At 31.8% G+C, this 20,168-nt stretch overlaps 2 protein-coding genes across 2 annotated transcripts; one reads left to right on the top strand and one right to left on the bottom strand.

Moving 5' to 3' along the window:
- Positions 1-611: 611 nt before the first annotated feature.
- Positions 612-4,489, top strand: LOC132286770 (carbonic anhydrase 2-like). Its single transcript, XM_059789156.1, has 9 exons — positions 612-635; positions 1,125-1,183; positions 1,843-1,965; positions 2,269-2,317; positions 2,622-2,738; positions 2,851-2,904; positions 3,019-3,104; positions 3,271-3,376; positions 4,085-4,489. The coding sequence occupies exons 2-9, from the start codon at positions 1,131-1,133 to the stop codon at positions 4,274-4,276; spliced, it is 780 nt and encodes a 259-aa protein (XP_059645139.1). The 5' UTR covers positions 612-635; positions 1,125-1,130; the 3' UTR covers positions 4,277-4,489.
- A 10,570-nt stretch (positions 4,490-15,059) lies between these two features.
- LOC132285803 (uncharacterized) lies at positions 15,060-16,804 on the bottom strand. The gene has a single exon (XM_059788029.1). It carries the CDS (start codon positions 16,655-16,657, stop codon positions 15,293-15,295), a length of 1,365 nt encoding a protein of 454 aa, XP_059644012.1. The 5' UTR covers positions 16,658-16,804; the 3' UTR covers positions 15,060-15,292.
- Positions 16,805-20,168: the final 3,364 nt, after the last annotated feature.

Genomic DNA, 20,168 nt, shown 5'->3' with positions numbered 1-20,168 from the left:
ACTTATGCCTAAGTCCATTAGAACCTTAATCCCTACTCAATCCATTCCTCCAACAAAACAGAGCATAAACACTGATACTTGTCCAAGTCCATTACACAGCGACTGCGGCTTGTTATTGTGACTGATGCCCGACTGCAAAGTTTTAATCCCTACCCAATCCATCTCTCCAACAAAACGGAACATAAATTAAAAATAATAATTACGCTCCGGTGAGACAACCCTCACCATTTTCTTATTTCATTCTTTAATACAACAAAATTTTAGCCACATAAGCAATAATTGACAGCAAGATGGATATGAACTATTATTATTGATGGAGCATTTAGATCAAAAGAACAAACGTCTTAGCTTAAACAAGAGCAATAAAAACGTGACTCAGAGAACTGTAATTTCTATTCTGTGGGTAATATTATAGTACTGTATGATGATTCCGTGTGAACATGGTCTTTGTACAACACGACAATATATATATATATATATATATATATATATATATACAGTTTTATCGTTTCTATCGTGCAAAATGATTTTGGTGTTCATAATAATGATCAATGGAACACAACCATGCATACATGGGCCTATAAATAGCAATCCTAGCATGGCTGAGATCTGCATAAACCGTCTATCACAAGATTGTGAGTGTTGTGATTTATTCAACCATATAATCTAGCTTTATATATATATATATATATATATATATATATTTACGTGTCTCATATCTGCCACATTCATCTCAACATTTTATTAAATTCCTACTATATACTTGTATAGCTTATTCTATGAAAATCTTTCGAATTTTTTTTTTTTTTTTTTTGGGTAAGTATGTTTTGAATTTTATTTATTTCCTCATAATATATAATTGCACCATACTACTAAAGTTGTGTAGGGTTGATATTTTATTCGAAATATTTCATCTATATTTCTAAGTAGATTCTTTCTTTTGATTTTTAAAAGATGGTTGGTTACACACGTACGAGGTTTTTTATTTTATTTTATTTTATTTTTTCTCTAGAGCAAGTCAACAAATATAGTGGAGTGCTCTCACTAAGCTCGCGCCATTTACTGTAGTTTATTTCTTTTCTAATTTTCATCTTAATAGAGTTTTTTATTATGGAAATTTGCAGATACAAATGGCTGAGCATTCAAGTGAGGTGGCTATTGCGGAAATGAAGAGTCTTGTCAGGTTTTTTCTCTTTTCAAAATTTCACTTAACAGTCATAACTAATTGGATTTTTTGTTTCAAAATCGTCAGCTCTTATGAGGAATCGCAATTATCGATCTCCCCGGTGCTCAAACAAAGAAAAAAGTTACAATTATACTTATAAGGGTGGATTGATGGAAATGGGAGGGAAATAAACAGAAAGATTTGGAGGAATGTTCAAGCCTTTTTCGGTTCAGTTTTTTATTTTTTGAGAACTAAAAATATAAATATTACTAAAACTGATTGATAGTTTCTGAAAACTGTTTTCTGCAAATTTGATTTAAAAAAAAGTCTATTTTCAAAGAACTATAATTTTTTTAAAATGGATTTCCGAATTCTTGAGAGCTATTTAAAATATATATATATATGTATATTAATTCGTTAAAAAACTGTAAAGATTAATCCGTTCCTTTCTTTTCTTCCTATAATTTTTTCCAAATACGGTTCAAGGTTTTCATTTTTTTTTTTTTTTAATAAAGAAATGCAATTTGAGGTTAACACTTCCTTCCAAATTCTTTTATTTTCTGTTATGATTAATATTATCTTCTTCTTTTTTCCTCCCTTGGAAAAAAAAAAAAAAAAAAAAATTGACTTTATCCTCATGCTATTATTAAAATTTTGACTAATTTTTTGGATTGCAGAGAGGAAGAAAACTTGGATTACATTGATAAGACCAGAGCTGAGAATGGGACCACTACGGACGAGTTTTATGCAATTGAGAGGATTAAAACAGGGTTTATGCAATTCAAAGACAACGAATTCGAGTATGTTAACAACAGTTAATGACAACTATATATATATATATATATATATATATATATATATATATATATTTCTTGTCTACTACTATCACAACAAGATAGCTATGAAGCAAACCAAATGTGCAGTCCTATAAAGAATTTTGATCATCTGATTTACTATATTTACTATTAATTAAAAACTGTAATATTAAACGAATCAGATGGCTTGCAAAAAGAATTTGATTGCACCTATAATTTATATTAATCCTATTTATAAATAAATTGTTTTACCTACTTATTGCCTGAGAATCTTGGTGAGTTTTGCAGCAAAGATCCAGATTATTACAATCAACTTGCAGAAGGCCAGAGCCCCAAGGTAATGATTTTGTTTGTGACCATTATTATTATTATTATTATTATTATTATTATTTTTTTGGAGTTCTGTTAATTATAATATTCTAAACTTAATAAGGTCAGTATGTGTTAGAAATATAAGTATTAAACTTACACACTCTTATATAACTTTCTTTTTTGAGTAAATGGTAGTTGATATGCATTGTGTCAGAGCAGACTATATTATGAGTTCCAATCTTACCATTACCCTAAAACAAATAAAATTGAAACAACTTGTTCTTTATAATGATTAATTTATTGAAATTTTGTATGAATTTTCGTTGCAGTTTCTGGTGTTTGCATGCTCTGATTCTCGAGTTTGCCCTTCTCATATCCTAAACTTCCGACCAGGGGAAGCCTTCATGTCACGGAACATTGCTAATATGGTCCCTGAATTTAACCAGGTTTTACAAACAGTCCAGCAACAAGATTATTAAAATTGATTCAATAGTTTATATTTTTCAATACAACTTTATATCTAATTGATAATGTGGGAATGTCTATTTCACTACACAGCTTAGATATTCTGGAGTTGGTGCAGTCATTGAATACGCAGTAACAGTTCTTCAGGTCACTTCGAAATTTCAATCAATATTTTTCCAAAAAAAATATTCCTCTTTTATTTATTTTCACGTTGTTCTAGAAGAATGACTGAGTCTCTTAATATAATGGCAAATTTTATAGGTGGAGGTCATTTTGGTCATAGGACACAGTCGTTGTGGTGGAATTGCAGGTCTTATGTCTCTTCCTAGTGATGGAACAACTTCTAAGTAAGGCTTGTCACACATTGGTGTGGCTTCAATAGATAGTTGCAATTTTATGCATGTGTTTGTTTTTCTGATTTACGCATGTTCTTTCCATTTCTCATTGACCTTTCAAGTTCTCTAATGACCTTTTTTGTTTTCCTTTTTTTTTATTTTTGATTGTGATGTGCAGTGACTTTGTACATGACTGGGTCAAAATTGGTTTACCTGCCAAGGCCAAGGTGTTATCAGAGTTTAGTGATTTATCATTTGAGGAACAATGCCAGATTTGTGAAAGGGTAAATCTCAATTTTAACCCATTTACCCTTTTGGCACCAATCTTATTATACTTCACAGACATTTTTATACACTAATAATAATATCAGTTTGACAATTGTAAAAACAATTTTTTCTTCCATATTTTGGTTTTTTTTTTTTTTTTCAAGCAAATGAGACAATTAATGTTAGCAAAGCTACCAAACATGCTTCTGCCATTTGTTTAAAGAACAAACAGTTGCCAAATATACTCTTAGATGTTGTTTAATAAAATAAGAGTTGAATTTAAGTGCTCAAGTTTTTAAGTGATAATTAAAAATAAATATTTCTTACTATTTTTTAAAAAAAAATTCAGGGTTCAATATTCAGTGATAAGTGATAACCCTTTCACTTAAAATTTCAACCTTAAAATTTCAACATTTAGTGATAAGTGATGACGCTTTCATTTAAAATTTCAACATTCAGTGATAAGTGGCGTTTACTATTTTTAGTGATATTCAAATTGCGTTATCAAATATAATTAATTGAATAAACGTTTAATCTAAAAATTGAATTGAGTTATCAAACAGCACGTTAGCAAAGAAAGATTAAAAAGAAAAGATGATTTATCTATAAACCTTTTTTCACACAAACCCTTTTCAAACACTATTGGATTTCAAAGGATTCTATGATGTTTAATATATATATATATAATGTACTAATAATGTGTGTGAATATCATCAATTTTGCAGGAGGCGGTGAATTTGTCATTGGTGAACCTATTAACTTATCCATATGTGAGAGATGGAGTAGCGAACAAAAAAGTACAATTGATGGGTGGATACTATGATTTTGTGAAGGGAACTTTTACCCTCTGGGGTCTTGACTTGGGCTTCAAACCCCCTCTGGAGTTTGGTGGCTTCAAGCCCCCTCTGGACATTTGAGTTTTGACCATTATATGTCAAGACATAGTTTCCTACTTCTCTCTCTCTTAAGAATGTGTGTTGTGTGATGCTATAAGCAATAATCCATAATGAATAAGATAGAGCACCTATTGACAGCTTCTGTCAGTTTGTAATTTCATTGTACTTTAAAAGAAACTGTTGTGTATTCCTCTTGGGAGAAGATAATAATATATAAGGGTCTATTTGGAATCATTTTTGTTTTCATTCGAAATAGAAATAATATAATTTTTTTGTGGAGTGTGTTTAATAGTGACGTTTGGTAATGTAAAATTTTTAGAAACAAAATAATGAAAAATATGTGTTGATAAAAAAGTGTTGTATGTTTGAAAAATAAAATGACTTGTTAAAAAGTTCAATAAGAGTTCTTTTTTATTTTATTTTTTTCATCACTACAGTGTTGTTACTACAGAGCAAAAACATTAGGAAATATCAGGGAACAACACGAAACATCGATTTGGTGTCTTCAATTTTGGCCTCTTTTCCAGAAGCAACTATTCAAATCAAAACGAAGATTATCAAACTCGTTTTCATGTTTTGCTTTGTTACAGTACACAATTTGCAACAAAAAAATTTGAAACAAAAGCGATTGCCAACAGGCCCTTTTAAGTCTTTATGATATTGAATTGTAAATACTCATCTTACTTGGAGCATTATAGCATCAGCATAAAATGAACATGACCACAAGGCAAGCTGATTGTGTGTTTTCTCAATGATAAACCACTCGCAATAGAATGAATCCTTATAGGATAGGGCTATGTTAAGGGTGTCAAATCTCAAGGATTGTAGTAGATTGCTAAGTATAAAAAATTTTCCCAATTTGATTCAACAAAAGAGATTGTTTGGTTGTTTTTCTACTTCTAATTGTAATGAAAGGAAAGTTGAAATTAGACTAAGTTGAATGATAGGAAATCTCAGGGAGAAGAGGCTTAGGGAATTTACTTTACTACTAACTTCGTAACAATGGTCAACTTTATTAAATCTAGAAAATTCTTTATACGTATGATTACTAACCATGTGGCTACAAGCTCACCTTGGTTCAATTAAGAGGATATATATAATCAAGCGTTAAGTATAAATCATCTTCAGTTGACACAAATTGTCTACCTAACTACTCTAAACTAAGGTATAGTAGAACTTGTCTTTCCTAAGCATGAACTATCAAAACCCTAGTTTACATACATATTCAATTAAAACCATTGTATGATTATTAATTACTTCCATAATCACAGAAAATAAAAGTAATATGAGTTCAATAATAATAAAACCAATTCCAAAACAAGATCATGATTCTATTAAAATTGAATATTAACATTAAATTCAATTGCTTAGTACAACTAAGTTAATTCTCAAACAATGCAATCATAATCATACATAACCAAAAACATTTCCCAAATATAATTGTAATTAGACCATGTTACTTGGATAGAGTTACATCAATTCCCCAAGGACATATTTAGCTACTCATGGAGAAGGTAGAAGCTTCAATGATGTGATGAACACCTTTCCATGGATTGCAAATTCTGATCGGAATCACCTTCTTCAACCTTCGAAACTCAACAACAATGAAAAACCCTTAGCCGTCAATCTCTCTCTCTCTCTAAAACTTGTGTAACCCCCTCTCAATTGTGATAATCTTACCCTAAATTAACTCTAGAACGGGCCTTGAATGTCAACCATAAACTTTTGATGAAGTTCGGCCCATATATAGTAAGAAGAGATCAAAACATGCAATTCCCACAACTTTCAGGATTTGTATCTAATGCACTTAGGATCGATCGTAGGTGGGTTGCATTACGATGTTTCATAGCCCAGCTACGATTGATCATAGCCCTAGCAGTGAATTTAATTATACAATTTGGCAAAGGTTGCAATATATTAGTCAAATTTGCTAGAGTGATTAGGATCTATCCTAGCTTCATGGATTTCACCTTCTCATGCTCCTTGAGCCCTGAATCATCCCCAAACTTCTCTCGATCCTTGGAAACATCATTAAAGGCTTGAAATAAGTAGAATTGACTGGTTTTGACGATAAGTACCTGAAAATAGCCGAAACCAAGTAATTAACGAAAGAATCAATATGTAAACATTCCTAAAGTGTTAACATATGCAACTTTAAGGGCTTGAATGTGCAATATTCAACACTTGTCACAGGCAAGCAAACAAGGTTGAATGACTCTATACAAAACTATAAGATTCTTTTTATGGCCATGTTTGCTCATTCATTACAGTGGGTTTAAGAAGCATAGACATCTCAATATATTTTTTTTAAAAATATGTTGATTATATACAAATAAGAAGTTGAATTTTCATTCCAATAATTATATTTCTTAAGCACACATGCAAGGGATGATATTAATGTTTTTCTTATTGAACAATTAGAATATCATTTACAACTAATATAGTCTCATTCATTGGCAAATTAAGATTTGACCTACGTACCCAAACTAGATGATTTCTCATCATTCAAAACAAAAAAATAATAAACTCATATGGAAGACAATTGATTATTTTGTGAGTCCTCTCCCTCATTTTGAAATTCTCATCTAAATTCCAAATCAGGTGAATTGACTTTTTGTGCTTTTTAAGTGATAACAGCTTAAAATTGAATTATTATTATAGTATTTGTAGGTATTATTACATTTATATTCCATTAATTTTCACATTATATATATAAATATAAGAAAATATCATTTTTCCATTGCTAAATATTTTCTTGGTTAAAATATCATATTAATGCATAAAATTATATAATCATATTTCCCATCATATTATTTACTAATTGAATATTTTAATTTAATTTGCAGAAAATGAGAGGATCGATCAAAGTACTCCAAAATCTCGATCGATCGACCCAAGAACAATATCAAATCTAGAAAGTCAATTTGCTTTCGCTCGAAACCTACACAACCTCGATCGATCAATGGTGCACTAAGTTCGATCGACGGATGGAAAGCGCGAGAGCTAGTGTATCCAAGGTAATTCAATGGCCAAGATCATTGAAAGATAATTTTAGAAGACTTTTAAAAGAGTATCCAGTAAGCAAAATTCGTTTTGGGTCATTACATGAAGAAATGAAGCTTTTATATTCAAACAAGGAAAATACTTGAGCAAAAAGTTCAACCCGCTTCAATGTGTTGGTCATAACTTTTGACTCGAGACTCCAAATGATGCAAGACTTGAAGCCCGTCGTTTTTGTGTCTAATAAAAATTTCATAATTCGCACTCCAAACAGGTCAAAACGGGACTGCGCGCAAGTCAACACAAATATGGAAGACAAATTTCAGCAATTTTTCTTTTTTAATATTTTCTATTTTCTTTTCCTTAGAGAAAACCCTATAACATATCTATATATGGGGAGACGTCCAGAATATCAAAGATACGTTATTATCATTATTTTTTAGTTTTATGTTTTATTTTAGATTGCTAAACCTTTTTGCTAAGGCTAGAAGTGAAACCACAACATTGATATGGTGTTTGATTAACGATTTTCTATGGATTTTATGTAAGTTTTCATATTATTGAATTGATTCTACTATTTTGGAAAAGTATTTATTTTACATAATTCTCTGATTCATTGTTGACTTAAGGCACAGTGAATGCTTAGTATATTCTTTGATACATCATCGACTATGAGTACGGTGAGTACTTTGGATTCCTACGAATTAAATTACTGGTTTTGTCAAGTTTATGAATCAGTCAGTTTTATGAAATCATCTTTTGAGAAATATATTGGATAAAATAAATATCTTGCGATTGTGATCAATATTCTTTATATGAATCTCAATTGAGTTATTAAATAAAATCGTTAGCAAATACCATTGATGTGTTACGTGTGAATCTCTGAAACCTTAGTGTTTTCTAAATATTATTTCTACTCAAAATCAATTCTCTACAATCAACCAACCAATTATTCAAAGCCTTTTAAAATTATTTTTTACTTACTTCCAACTTAAATTATTGTTTTCCCTGTGGTTCGACCTCGGACTTACCGAGAATTATTACTTCGCGACATCCTGCACTTGGGAGCAACATTAAAGTCGCAGCATTAAGCTCTTGTTGATTATGTTGGAAAATTATAGGGAAGACAGATAGAACGCTTGTTGTAGAAATTCATTGAGAATAAAAAATAAATAAATAATTATAATGAATTTAATTGAGGCGTGGTGTGTGAATGCATTGCCCTCGCGAACAGATCAAGTTCATTGTCAGTGGGGGTAATTGCTCAATATGCTCGTAATTTTTAATTTAATTTCTTAAGTGGAGAACGGGACGGTTGGATTATCTTATCATACTTGTTTGGAGTATCCTATTTCAAATTATCTTTATCAGTTGTTCCCCAATCTTGAGTTTGATTGTCAAGCATTGGCAAAGTCAAATACGATTTTTAATTTAGTATACGTTCCCACATACGCCACCAGTTGATGATGTGAAAATTTACGTGACCCGAAACGGCGACATTTCCTGCAAAACAAAGCAATGATGTCACTATGAATGGCACCGATGTGGTGCTGGCCGAAGACGCGACGACGAACAAGTCATTACGAGAAATAATTGTAGGGTACAGTATTCATTGAATCGCAATAAATTTGACATGCCTCATTTAATTAGCTGTAGTAGCATTTTAAAGAGTCCTTGTGATTTGAATTAGCTGTAAATAAGAGTATTTTTGGAGATGGCATTTATTTCCTCCAACCACTACCTCAATAGGGCGATCATTCCAACCGACCGATATTGTTGTCCCAATCCCCAGAAACGTTAAATTCGAGAACAAATTCTATCTGGATTAATCAATGTTTGGTAAAGGAGTTATTTTTTTCTTATAAAAAAATATAAGGCAATGTTTCTTTAAGTTGTTATATTTATATTAATTGAAGTGGGGTGGAATATTAATCAGTTTTTCTAAGTTTATAAGGTTTTCCAATTTATTTTATAAGGTTTTTATATTACTGTATTTAATCATGTCTCAAAAATCAAGGCATGACAAAGTGGTATTAAAGTGAATTCTCAATAAAAAAATGAGATAGCATATATAAGCACGTGAGAGTCATACCAGCGAGAAAGTTGTTCCTAAGAGTAATTCTGACCTCCCATATTGCTTAAGGAAGATGTTGACGGACCCCCCTAACTAAAATTTTACTTTGGGACGAAATTTATTTTTTGCAAGAAGTTTACATAAATTATCAAAATAGGAATTCTCACAAGACGAGTCAATTGAATATAATGTTGACTATACTTTGACTAAGTAAAAATTTATTATTAGTAGTATTATTAACATAAACCTTGTTTCAAATTTATCATATGATATCATTATATAAAGCTGAATTTATATATAAGATATGTTTATATGCTATTACCCATCGTAAGGTAATATGATCAGTAGATACAAATGAATTTCAACTTTTTGAGAGTGATTAATTTATGGAATCAAGACTTAAATAAGGGTTATAATGATGAGTAGTTAAAAATATGAATTTTGAATGGCAACTATGCAGAATTAATCTTGAGGACTGCTGTCCTAATTTTCATTTAAAACTTTGATACTTCTTATCTATTTTCTTTTAAACCTTATTATTTTCACTCCTTGAAAAAATGGTGTGACAAATAGCATGCTAATTCTTAGTCTATTAAACTTTTTTTATTAATTATTTTTTTCTCATTAAAAAAAATAATAATAATTGCACTCAAAGAATTATAAATAATTATAATCTAACCCTTGCAGTTATTAAATATAAAAAATTGACCCCTCTATGCTAATTAGTTATTTGGATAAATACTACCATCAACCCAATATCTTAATTAATCCATATTTTGGCTATCTAAGTTTAATCTATTTGATCACATAAATTGTTTTCAAGAAACTAATATGTTTAGGAAATAAATAAGTATAAAAACTATTTATTAAATATAAGTAGTCTATTTTCTGTGATTAAAAAAATTAAATTCGAATATTAATACCTCATAGATTCCATCTTAAAAAGTATTTTCCATAGTACTATAATAGCACTTACTAAAAATATCCAAGTGTATTGACTCACAGGTAGTAAATCAAAGTAAATATTATTATAACCTACCGTTCATAAATCTCTCAGGGTTAAGAATTAATTTACTTTAGTAACAGATAAAGAAAATTACCCATGATGGCTCAAGTAATTTTATACATATAAACAATCCGTTCACTGTATCTTAAGATAAGTCATTCTATTTAAGTGTTTCGATCTAGTTAGTAAATCAATGTGCTACATTCCATAGAGTAGAATGTCCAATTCTATTCATTTGAGTGTGAGCATTTATAATTACGAATACTGATGATTTATATCTCCTATGCTCATGGCTACTTTCATGTATGCATAATTCATCCTATCAAAATTAATTGACACTTAGTTCAAAACTCCTGAAACACTCAATACAAACATTCACGAATATTATATGAAAATAAATAAATAAGATTTTATTTTATCTAAATGTCAAAATACAATCATTGGCTTTATAGAGCACACACAAACCCTAACACGAGCCCCATTGATATTTGCTTGGTGATAGTTAGATAAGCGAGAAATGTGGTTTGGCACGCCTAAATTCAAGCCACCCTCACACGCATCCACATGGGCATGCTTTTTAAGCCAAACATGATCTTATGGGTAAAAAAATTAAAAAAACTTGAGACGTGTGGATAAGTGCCTAAGAATCGAAAAGGTTGAGAATTAGTAGAACTAAAAGTAAGTATATGGGGGTGTAAATTTAATAAAGAATCAGATATTGATAATATAATAATAACACTTCAAAATCAAAAGATTACTCAAAACAATTATTTTTACTTATTAAATCGATAATACAAAGTGATGGAGAGATAGATAATGATGTAACTAGTAGAATTGAAGCGAATTGGACAAAATGGAAACAAACTAGTTAGATCTTATGTGACAAAAAAATAATATATAAGCTAAAATGAAAATTTATAAGACCGTTGTTAGACCAAATATGTTGTATGGAGTAAAAAATTGAGATATAAAAAATATAAAATTATAAAATTATCTAATAAAAAATAGTTACAGGTTTTGGTGAATAAATATTGTAGCCGTCATATCCCACTCCGAGATAATGTGTCTAGCGAATGCAGAATCATGGTCCTCATGGAACGAGCATAACACAAGAGACAAGTTTTGGTGACGTCAGTTTATATTGAGCATAACATCAACATCAATTATTCTTATTCGTTACAATTGATGTATTGGTATAACCAATCAATTGAAACGTTCTAAATAAAGTAAAGTGGTTGCCTTTTTAACTAAGGGTCACTTTGCTAAAGTGGAAAGGGAAGGAAAAGGAAAAAAAATAGAATGGCGATGGAAGGAAAAGAAAAGAAAAGAATGTGTTTGGTAGGAAATATTGAAAGGAAAGGAAAAAAAAAATGAAGGTTTTAGAAGGGATGAATAAAGCATGAATAGTAATTTTTGTTATCCTCTTATAAATAGGAGGAAAGGAAAAGAAAAGTTGATATTTTTAATAAAACTTCATTAATTCTAAATTTACCCTTATTTTAATAAAAGACAAATTATATGAAAATGAGTTGTAAATTCATTAAAATAGTTTTATTTCTTTCTCTCTCCAAATATGATTTTTATATTTCATTTCTTTATCTTTATTAATCAACCAAACACGATAAACAATTAAGATTGTCCTTCTCTTTCCTTCCTTTTCTATCTAACTAATGTTATCATTACTTTTCTTTTCCATGATAGCAAACATAGCCTAAACTATTGTGGGACAACTTTATTTTAAACTATTGTGGGACAACTTTGTTTTAATGTACATCCGCTGTAACAAATAATTTCTCTTCTTTCGGGCTATACATTGTAAGCACAACTTCAATATTGTTGTTATGGGGACCTAGAGGTTTTTAACAAGGGAAAATTATAAAAAAGTAAACTTTAGGAGGTCTTATTACCTAGAGATAGAGTCAACATCAACACTTTACAAAGTCATGAATTTTGACTAAAGTCTATATGGACATGGAAAAATATTGTCCATTTTAGGCCTGATCATGGTTCGGTTTGGGAATAAAGATCAAGTCGGATCGGTCCCCACGGATTGGTGAAAATTGAAACCGAACCGATCCGTAGGGGCCTTCAATCCGAATCAAACCGATCCGTGAAGTAATGGATCGAATCGGATCGGTTTTCACATATTGGGTTTTTCAAACAGCCCAATAGATTATGGCCCATTAACAGCCTGATACAACTACATCTGGCTTATTTCAAGTCAGCATTCTGAAAAATAAATTTCTGAATTTAAATAATGCAATACACAAGAATGTAATTGGTATTGTTCATCTTTCCTTCTCTTCAATTTTCGCAGCAACCAAACAGAAAGTTGGGGAAATTCAAGCATACAGGCAATATAGTCGCAGATCTGACACCAAATTCACCAATAGCAAATGAAATTCAACATATGTAACACACACACACATATTTATATCTGTATATACATATATATACAGATATAAATATATGTATATATATTACCTGATATAAGAACGGCCATTATGATTTGACAATGGGATCAAATTGTCGGTGAGAGGAACGGCGGTGAGAGAAGCAACGATGCCTTTGCTGCCGCCGGAGAGAAGGAAAGCATTGCCGACTTCTTTGAAAGAATCTCAGTCGTAGATGTGGACAAAGGCATGAGCTAATCCATTGGCTGATATTAAGAGGGCAACACTGATAGTGAAGAGAGTTGGAATAGCTGTGAAACCCATGTCCTAGACCTAGAGAGAGAAAGTAGAAAGAGAGAGGGAATCAACGAATTTGATGGAGTTTTAGAAGAGGCTGAAGGAGGCGCGGCTATAATGAAATGAGATGGGAGCTAGGGTTATTTGGGAGGTAGGTAAGTAATACGTGTATATATATATATATATATATTATTAACGATTCGGTTCGAATCGGTTTTTTCAAGATCCAATCCGTTAACCGAACCGCAAATGCCGGATTGCAATTTTTCAAACCATCACCGAACCATAAGATCTGAAAACCGAACCAAACCACACGGATCGGATTAGTTCGGACCGGATTGACGGATTATTTGCTCACCCCTAGTCCATTTGCTTAAAGTACCCTTAGTATCTTCGGATACCACTTTTGGGCACAAATGTACCACTTTTGGGCACACAGGTACCATTTTTGTCCAAACAAAGTAATCAAAATGGTCTGCACAAAGAGTGATACATTTGTGCACAAACGTGGTAATTACATGCACCAACGTGCTACCTCTATACAAAAGTGCTACTTACCTGCATAAAAATGGTACATTTGTGTACAAGAGTGGTACCTCTAATCATAAGAGTGGTGGTACCTTTGATCACAAACGCGATACTTATATGTACAGAAGTGATACATCTCTACACAAAAGTAGTACTTACATATACAAAAAGTAGTACCTGAAGATACTAGGATAGTTCGGACAAATAAACAGTATTTTTTCACCTCCACATCAGACTTTAGATGAAAATCATAATATCTGTCTCGCCAACTGAATACACTAATCAAATGAGTATAACTTCATATTTTCATGTTTCTTTCCATTTGTTTGAAAGGTATCCCATATAGACCTTACATTTTCACCAGTAAAGTTTAATCATCTAGGTACCTTAGTCTTATATACATAAACAAGGACATGTCACAACCATAAGTATATTTTTAGTCCAAGAGCCTGTTGACAAATTATCTTTCTATGTATATGATAACAAAAAACTTTTGTCAATACTTCACCACAATATCCACCAAACATGTTAAATCCATGCTAAATCCATGCAATAGACAGTATCACAAGCATGGTATATACTTTTTTTTCACCCCAAAATAGGCATCACAACTTACCAAGAGCATTGTCGAAATCAAGCACTAATCATCTAAAATAAGCAAAACCTACACCTCCTGCAATCCACTTTTTATGCATTATACAGTAAGATTAAGAAACAGTTATTCAAAACTGAGGTACTTTTTCTCACAAAATACAATAAAAAATAAGTTAACATAAAAATAAATAATAAATAAATGCTGAGTCCATGAAAATTACTCATCAATAATAGATATGGGGGTATTGCTGCTTGCTATAATGGTAAAAGCATTGTTAGACAAACAAAAGAATGCAAATTCCAGAATGAGAAATAATGCAAAAGGTTAGGTCTCCCTCTACTCTTCCCTCCCAATCACATCACATAGGGAGACAAACAAACACCGCGCACACACACACACACACATATATATATATCAACTACAATGAAGCATGACACCTCCAATCTTTGGAAATCAGCATCTTCCATTAAATGAATGCACAAGTATCATGTAGTATTCAATGACATGAGAATTTAATAATCTCAACATTCCCATTTGTTGTTTTCTTGTTCTTGTAGCACCTTCAAAATAATGAATGCTTTAAAACAGTTAACGAAGTTGATAAAGAAATCACTGTATCATAAAATCCAAATCCAATCACAGCTTCGGAAAAAAAATATTAAGAATAACATACAAAATGCACCAAAAAACTTGAAACTATGTTGCACCATCCCATTGGAAATTATTGCTTACTCATGCTGACCTACCAAATTAAGTCTATACCCTTGAATCCCTATTTTACTCTTGCTTTAACAATTCACCAAGATTCCAACCAAGCTACACTGCATTCATATCATCTCAACAAATCAATTTACTACAATGAACCCAATGGTCTAAAAGAAAAAGGAAAAAAAAAATACTGTTTCCCAAGCAAAAAAGAAATATAAAAACAACCATTTATAAATCATTGAAAAGTTGCGAGTTTCCCAAGTTTGCAACCTAGCTACACTACATTCTAATCAACTCAATAATCACATAAAGAATTACAAAGAATGTCAATATCCACAAATCGGAAAATGGGCCTTTTACCAAAAAGGTTATCTACAATTGGCAAAAGCTAATGCTCAATATAAACTTCAAAACCGTATATAACATTATAATACCTTCACTGGACACAATCAGCTCTTTGGGTCCTTCTACGTTCATAATCAGGATCATCTGTGGGCAATTCATACCGACAAACAGGACAAGTATTCCGAATGTTCAGCCACGGTAGAATGCAGTCCCCATGGTAACGGTGGAAACATGGTAGCTGCTTTGCTTGTTCACCAGCATTAATGTCATCCTTACAAACTGCACAAAGTACGTCGTTGTTATCCAAATCTTCTTGAGTCAAGACCACCGATGGAAGATTTTTAACAATAGTTGTTGAAGCAGATGGCCTAACCACGAAAGCATTTTCATTCTCCGTTAATTGCCCAAATATCATTTCGTAGTCCTGATCCTCCAAGTAAGGCACAATCTCATGTTCTAGTTCTGTGTTGGACTCGAAATTGTGAACATTTAACAATCCTTCTTCTTGGGACCGAATTAGATCTGAAACCAATGCGTCCAAATCTTCATCAATATCAGCAAAGAACATACTCATTACTTCTCTTTCGTTAACTCTACCATCCACTTCCTCCCACTCAAAACCTTCATTCCCATTCCTTTGATCCTCCAATGGAAACGAATCCAAATGAAATTGAAGTGAATCCAAATGAATCCCAAGGCCCGTATTGTCATCCCATACATTATAATCATCCTCTGAATTCAAATCAATCCCTAAAACTCCAATTTCATCCTCTTCCGAATCTGAATCGATCCCAACAACCCTCATATTACCCAAAAATTGATCCGCATCACCGGAAACGGTGGATGACTCGCACGATTCAGACACAGAGCCCCTTCCCGACATAAAGAAGTCATCACTAGGATTAGCCACCATAAACCCACAACCATCATCATCCTCGGCCAAACCATGCCAATCCCTACAAAACCCTAACCCTAAACCTAAACCCAGATCTAGCTCCAAATGGTTCGAACACATTTCCTCATTTCCTTCAATAACTCCAAAATTCAGGTCCAAATTCGACGCGAAATCGTTATCACCTCCTACAACCGACAATGATTGTTCAACACGTTGTTGAAACGAGTCCATGACGAAGTTTACCTGGCTGTGGCAGTCGAAGAAATCGACGTTCGAGATCGAATTGAACCCAGAAATGTCGTCAGACCCTCGAATTCGATTGGGGTGGCGTTGACGGAGGGCTGTGATTTGAGGGCCACCGAGGCCAAGATTGGACATTGGGGATTCGGAATCTGAGCCGTAGACGTCGAAACTGTGCATGTCGTGAAAGCAGTAAGGGGCAGAGTCGAGGGTTACGTCGTCTTCGTGCCGGTGAAGGGATGCCATTGACGACGATTTGTTCGGTGTAGGTAGGTTTTCAGGTGAGGGACAATTTTTGCAGCGTTTTTTAGGGCGTTCCATCTCTAAAATTAATGCCTGTGGGACCAGGAAAAGTAAATAAAGTAATTAAACACGCGTTTGTTATCTAAAGATTATTGTACACTTTCTTTTTAAATTTGTCATTTCATATTAAATTATTTTTTATTATATTTTTTTTATTTAAATATTAATTATATTATTTATCTTAATTTTATAATTAGTATTAATTAATTATAAAAATAAATAAATAAATTTATAAATATTATTTTATAAAATAATTAACTTATTATATTCATTTTTAAAAAAAATAGTATAAAAAAAATATCTTCTTTTTCAAACAGTATTCATAAAAAATTATTAAATAATGTAAATAAAAAAATCTTCTTTTTAATGCAATATATTAAAGAAAATTAAGAAATTATTTAAATTGTTTCAAAATTTTCTATTTAAGATTTTTATTTAAATAATTAAAGGCAAACTTACGCAAATTTAAGGGAGAATATTTTATGAAATTAGTATGGTTTTTTTTTTTTTTTTTTTTTTTTTTTCCTAGTTAGTACTTACACACTTGTCTCTTCTGAGATTTGAACCCCCGACCTCCTTTTGAAAAGTAAGAGGTTGATACCACTAGGCCATTGACCCATTGGTAATTAGTATGAATTTTTTTCATAATTTATTTCAATAAGAAAAATATATCAAGTGTAATTCAATAAGAAATGATATTATGATCATTTAATGAAATATAGGTAAGACAATTGAGCATTTTGCAACTAAATGTGATAATTCAGGGGGTTTTATGCACGAAACATAGTTCAGGGAGGTTATTTGCAAATTTAGACATAGTTGAGGGGTTTTTTTACACTTAACCCAAAAAATAATAATACTAAAATTAAAATATATATATTATTTAATGCAAAAGCAAAAAAAAGAAATGATTTGCAGAGACTGTGAGAGAAAATAAATAAAAATAGAGTAAGACTTTACCATTTTTTTATCCGAGTCCTTTCGATTTGGGATGCAAGTTGGGCAGCCCAACTCAACATTAACCCAAGGTCAGGTCAAGTTAGGCTAACCGAGCATAACTCGGTGTCAAAGCAGGTTGGGCTAAATCGAACCCGTAGAGTTTGGGTTGGATGGTTTCTAGGTTGCTAAGTTTTTTTTTTACTTTGCGTTGTGGGTTTATCTTGACACCATTCATTACTTATTCACCTATTCCCTATAATTAATGATGAACCGAGAAAGGGGAAGGGGGGGGGGGGGGGGGAGGGGACTTCTTCTTTAACTTGATAAATTAAATGGATATAATGTAAATAGGCTAATGACGGTTTGTTGAGCCTTTAAAGCAATCACAAGTACACAGTGCATTTACAAGGAAAACCCCTCTCAAGTAGGGGAAAAACCTTGGTTATTGGCCTTAGCCAATAATGTCTTCACTAGTTGTATGCAAGTATTTATACACTCAACTGTCTCATATTCTGCACACACCCTTGTACAAGTTGAAACACTAGCTTTCACAGCCTCTAGACACACATTAGCACTACTAAGTGCACACTACACTCTCCCTGTCCACATCACATTTGCTTGTACCCAATAAGCACTCTCAACTCACAAACAATACATATGAAAGGTTACAATCAACAATACTCAAGCTGCGTTTTTTAGCGCGTTCCATCTCTGAAATTACTGGCCGTGTAGGACCAGGGAAAGTAAATAAATAGAGTATCATTTTCAAAAATGATTAACTTATTATACTCACTTTAAAAAAAAAAATTAGTATAAAAAATATCCTCTTTTTTAAACAATATTCATGCAAAATTAATAAATTACGTAAATAAAAATATCTTTTTTTTAATGCAATATATTCATGAAAATTAAGAAATTACTTAAATTGTTTCAAAATTTTCTATTTAAGATTTTTATTTAAATAATTAATTTAAAAAATTAAAGGCAAACTTATGCAAATTTAATGGAGAATATTTCATCAAATTAGTATGAATTTTTTTCATAATTTATTTCAACAAGAAAAATATATCAAGTATAATTAAATAAGAAATGGTATTATAGTCATTTAATAAAAAATAGGTAAGACAATGGGGCATTTTGCAACTAAATGTGATAGTTTATGGGGTTTTATGTACGAAACATAGTTCAGGGGACTTATTTGCAAATTTAGACATAATTGAAGGGTTTTTTTTTTTTTTTTTTTGCACTTTACCCAAAAAATAATAATAAATTAATATATATATATTATTTAACGCGAAAGCAAGAAAAAAGAAGAAAAGAAAAGATTTGCAGAGACTGCGGGGGAAAATGACTAAAAATAGAGTAAGACTTACCATTTTTTATCTGAGTCCTTTCGATTTGGGATGCAAGTTGGGCAGCCCAACTCAACACCAACCCGAGGTTGGGTTAGGTTAGGCCAACCCGAGCATAACCCAGTGTCAAAGCGGGTTCGGCTAAATCGAACCTAGAAAGTTCAGGTTGGATGGTTTCTGGATTGCCAAGCATTTTTTTTTTTACTTTGCGTTGTGGGTCCATCTTGACACCATTCATTACTTATTCACCCATTCCCTATAATTAATGATGAACTGAGAAAAGGGGACACTACAACAAATATCATTTTCACCGGTATTTTTTTTTTCGTTCGTCGCTGTTAATTAATTATTTCCATACTAGCGGTATATTAAAAAGTGCCGAAAAATATTAATTATTTCCGGCAGTCTTTTTAAAAGCGCGGGAAAATATAAATTATTTCCGACAGTTTTTTAAAAGTGCTGGAGAATATAAATTATTTACCACAGTTAAAAATAGTGTGCCGTTAATAATTTATTTGTTATTATTTTATTTATTATTATTATTTTCCTAATATAGCAGATTTTGGGTTGGGTTAGGTTTCATATCGTGACTCCTTTCTTCTCTCTTACCCACGACATCAAGGCTTGGTGTGTTGAAAAATATGTTGAGTTTGTGCGCAGTGAAATGGTTGTGGAATATAATATGGACAATTAACCTAGAAGGATGGTGAATAGATTTAACTTGTTCCTTTATCCAATTTTTACTTATTTTAATTTTATCGAAATAAAACTAAAATCAAACAACAAAACAAAAATAAAGTACAAGTAAAGTAAATAAAGTTTGAGAGATGACACCAGGATTTTTAGTCAGGAAACCCCAATTAGTAGATCGAATAGACCAATTACGGGAAAAACCTCATTGGACTGTGCAGTCCAGAGATAAACGATCCACTGTGTTTGAAGCAAAGTACACTGAATTTTGACTCAGACTCACACCCTATCGTTCTACCAAAAACCAATCGCTGACAATCCCTGACTTTGTGACTCCCCCGTCCAACAACTCTCGACCTCAGGCTTACTCTCAATCTCTGTAGAAGAGTTGCAGGTAGATTAAACAACACTCCATGAATGCTTTGACCCCTTCAAAGTGTGATCACTTCACCCCTTTTCTTCAATATCTGAATATGACGAAGAACGAATGAATTCTGCTTTTTGAAATTTCTAAATCTTTAATTATGCTCCAATTTTGATGAGATATA

Source organism: Cornus florida, unplaced genomic scaffold (genome assembly GCF_030987335.1).
Source record: "Cornus florida cultivar Cherokee Brave unplaced genomic scaffold, ASM3098733v1 CherokeeBrave_3.0.0_Hap2_Chr11, whole genome shotgun sequence".
Taxonomy (NCBI): domain Eukaryota; kingdom Viridiplantae; phylum Streptophyta; class Magnoliopsida; order Cornales; family Cornaceae; genus Cornus; species Cornus florida.
Note: the sequence above shows the minus strand (reverse complement) of the source record. Positions and strands in the feature narration are given on the sequence as shown.

Excerpts from the sequence above, each read along its gene's own strand:
- LOC132286770 (XM_059789156.1), top strand. The coding sequence starts at position 1,131 with ATGGCTGAGCATTCAAGTGAGGTGGCTATTGCGGAAATGAAGAGTCTT. Across the intron at positions 1,184-1,842 it reads GAAATGAAGAGTCTTGTCAG|AGAGGAAGAAAACTTGGATT; the intron begins GTTTTTTCTCTT and ends TTTGGATTGCAG. Across the intron at positions 2,739-2,850 it reads TGGTCCCTGAATTTAACCAG|CTTAGATATTCTGGAGTTGG; the intron begins GTTTTACAAACA and ends TTCACTACACAG.
- LOC132285803 (XM_059788029.1), bottom strand. The coding sequence starts at position 16,657 with ATGGAACGCCCTAAAAAACGCTGCAAAAATTGTCCCTCACCTGAAAAC.